A 3,378-nucleotide genomic window follows, 5' to 3' on the forward strand; every position below is an offset into this window, starting at 1 on the left:
TTCGGCTCTGATACCACTTGTTGGGAAAAACGGGTAATTTTCCCACTAAAACAAAACCCTAACAGAGTTACCCGACAAATAATATTGAATAAATAAAGCGGAATAATAAAAGAGATAAAGAGGAAAGAACACACCCGAAAATTGTTAACGGAGTTCGGCCTGTTTAGCCTAATCTCCGAGCACAGCAAAAACAGCTCACTTTTATTACTATGAGAGAAGATATTACAAATTGGGATATTTAACAGTGAAGGAGAAGAGTTTAATTTATAACCCCCAAACCTCCTTCCCAAACAATGAACCCACCGATGTGGGACTTGGGATTAAGCCAAAATCAACAGTTACTTCCCATGTTTTTTTGTGTAAATGCACCAAACCACACACAGTAACACTAATCACAATGGCTTTACATTTACCTGCTTTTTAACAAGAGATTTACAAGTCACTCAGAAATTGTTAGCCCAAAGTAAATGATTGTTAGATTCATATGAACACGTATCCTACCAATTTGTCATAACAGTAAGTGCATCACTAAAATTTTCCTAACTAATAACATGCAGCTTGGCTGAGCTTGTAGTATTTGGAAGACCATAAAGTCTAACTCAGAAATCCTCAAACCAATAAAGGATTGCATATTTATATAATAAGTATAGTAGCTATATTTAGCAATAATCTGGATTCATAAATGTTCTATTTCAAGAGCTATTACCACGTTATTACGAGCATAATATAAATCTTTATGAACAAGGTGGCCAGTGTATTTAGATCAGAAAAAGAATTTAATTTTGGCAGAAATACAGGGAATATTTTGCAGCACCAATATAAGGGGTGTTATGATGCTTCTTAATATTCAGAGGTTTACTCTTCTCCATCATCAAGTGAAGCAGAAAACTTGTGGATATCGTTTTTGGGTGTTTGCGGTTCTTCATTTTCATCATCATCACCTTCTTCATCCCCTGTTTCTTCAGGAATTGTTGGTGGGGGAGACGAGAAGTCTAAGTACATTCCCTGAATAGCAGCATCCTCATCCGACTCAGAGAGATCTTGAGAGGCAAGTTGGTGGTACTCCACGAGCTGCTGAAGACATTGATTTTCTCTGACCAGATTTGCATTTTCATTGGCCAGTCTGGACTTCTCAGCAAGAAGTGCTTCGAGTTGAAGCCTCACCTACAGCCACCACAAGATCAGTTTGTGGAATGAACACAATTCTAACAATGAGTGTTTGCTCTAACACATGCCTTGCAATATATTCTATTGGTTAAAACTATTTGAAACTATAAAATCATAAGAAGTTCATTAAACAAGAGAGAATCTCAAAATTATGACTTTCAATAGATTTGAACAACATAAAATAATAAAGTGTGTCTTGAAAGAGTGTGTGCTAGCATTTCTTATTTTCTAATTTATCATGGCAGTGACATGATTATGTGATTGATTGATTCCTTACCAGATCATCTTCTTCAGGTCTAACTCCTTTTGCAAATCCATCACGCAGTCTCCTGTTCTCCTCTTCAAGCAAACCACACCTTTCTTGCATAAAACACAAATCTGATTTAATAGACTTCAATTCTCTTGCCAGTGAAGCTGCTTTTGTTGCCATGGAAACTGCAAGCTGCAATGTGCAAATAAAATAAATAAACAATTAGCTGGTAACTTCAGCGAAGCGAACCAACTCATACACTAAAAAGAAGCACCAACATTTTTTGCTTTCTTGATGTTTCTATCCATAACTTTCTTCCCATTCTCCTTTTGTGAGTCAACAGCACTTTCTTCAGAGTAATCAACATGGTCAAGTTTCCTTTTCGTTCCTTGGTTTGACTCTTCCGGTTTCTCTCCGGAATCCTCTTTGTTTTCCACCTTATCATTTTTGCTATGAAATATGTCAGTTAAAGTCGGTGGATTCGCCAAATCTCTAGCACCCTGCAGAGAGAACAACAAAATCAGCTAGAAGTTTGATTACAAGGGATCCTAATTTAGTTCAATTTTAAAAATCTACAATAGTGAAAAATAAGCAATTGTCACGTCTAATCAAAGTACAATTTCACCAAACAAGTTCTTGTGTAGCAATCTCTATCGTACAACCAAATCTGAGCGAAACCCAGTTCAGATCTAATTAAGATCCCAATTTCAAATCTTATAATTAAAAGAGATTTGGAAAGAGAGACTCGCTAAAAAATGAAACAGGTTAAGTTCTGCATTGGTCATCGATAAAATCGCTTGATCGTTCACAGGAATAACAGTAACCAAAATAAACCCTCTTGTCCAAAATTAATAGTAGTAAATAAATAAACAAACCTGAAGGGCATTGTCCAAATTATTTGACAACAAAGACAGAGTGTGGGCAACTGAGTCAAACCCTCTCATCAGCAACATAGAATCTTCCTTCAACCGGGTTTTTTCTTCTACATTCTACACATATAAAACAGAACAAAAAAAAACACCACCAATTCAAATCTTAGAGAATCCAATCAAAAATTGAAAAATACTTCGATTGTACAAGGTAGCAGCGACACCAACCTTCGGGGAGTGAGATGAGGTTCTGGGTTGACGAGCATCAAGAAGCGTGTCGACTCTGCTCCTGAGAGTGCTCCAGAAACGTTTATCAGAGGAAGGGCTTAACAGAGGAGAAGAAGAACCCATAACGCGCGTGCCCTCCTATCACAACAACAACAAAACAAAGGTTGAGAAATAACACAGGAGAGTTAGCAAGTTCCGAGGTTAAGAGAGAGGAGAAACCTGGTTTGGGTGGAGGTGGAGCGGAGAAGAAGGTGTGTCAAAGGAAGTTGTCATTGGAAGAGACAGTTTGAAAAGCGTAACTAAGGAAGTGAGCTCAACGGCTAGTTTGAAAAGGGTGTTTGAATAATAGATGAATAAATGAACGGAGTTTATTTAACGTTAGGAAATGTGTCTATGACAGCTTTCAATGAGAGGAGCCTGTGTAATTAATTAACCTTCCTCACACACAAATTAATGTTATTATATTGAATTTAGAGTAGTTAAGTAAGTAATTAATGATTTAACACAAATGATAAAGTGGGGTACTTCCCATTTTTGGATGTATATAGAAATATTAATGGGATTGAAAATGAAAAAAATAAATGAAGGTGTTTTTTTTGTAAGATTAATTCAATAGAAAAATAAAGGTTTAAAAAGGAAAAAGAAAGTATTTTATATTTTTTATACACGGTATTACTGAACATATATTTTTGTAATATCAATAGTTTTATACGTAATTTAACTTTAATTAATATTACAATTATATATTATTTTGATTGTATGTGTCAAATTTTATAAAAAAAAATAAACAACAATAAAAAAAAGTAATAGAATGATCTACAGTTTAGTATACTTTTATTTACATTAGTGAGTTATTGAATAATT

The 3,378-nt window shown here is 35.0% G+C and overlaps 1 protein-coding gene across 1 annotated transcript; it reads right to left on the reverse strand.

Annotated features, from left to right (window-relative positions):
• Window positions 1-658: 658 nt before the first annotated feature.
• On the reverse strand, window positions 659-2,952 carry LOC137814212 (uncharacterized). The gene is made up of 6 exons (XM_068616808.1): window positions 2,734-2,952; window positions 2,515-2,652; window positions 2,293-2,406; window positions 1,696-1,917; window positions 1,445-1,609; window positions 659-1,164 (listed from the first exon to the last, which is right to left on the reverse strand). The coding sequence occupies exons 1-6, from the start codon at window positions 2,785-2,787 to the stop codon at window positions 856-858; spliced, it is 1,002 nt and encodes a 333-aa protein (XP_068472909.1). The 5' UTR covers window positions 2,788-2,952; the 3' UTR covers window positions 659-855.
• Window positions 2,953-3,378: the final 426 nt, after the last annotated feature.

The sequence above is a fragment of the Phaseolus vulgaris genome, chromosome 1 (assembly GCF_000499845.2).
Source record: "Phaseolus vulgaris cultivar G19833 chromosome 1, P. vulgaris v2.0, whole genome shotgun sequence".
Taxonomy (NCBI): domain Eukaryota; kingdom Viridiplantae; phylum Streptophyta; class Magnoliopsida; order Fabales; family Fabaceae; genus Phaseolus; species Phaseolus vulgaris.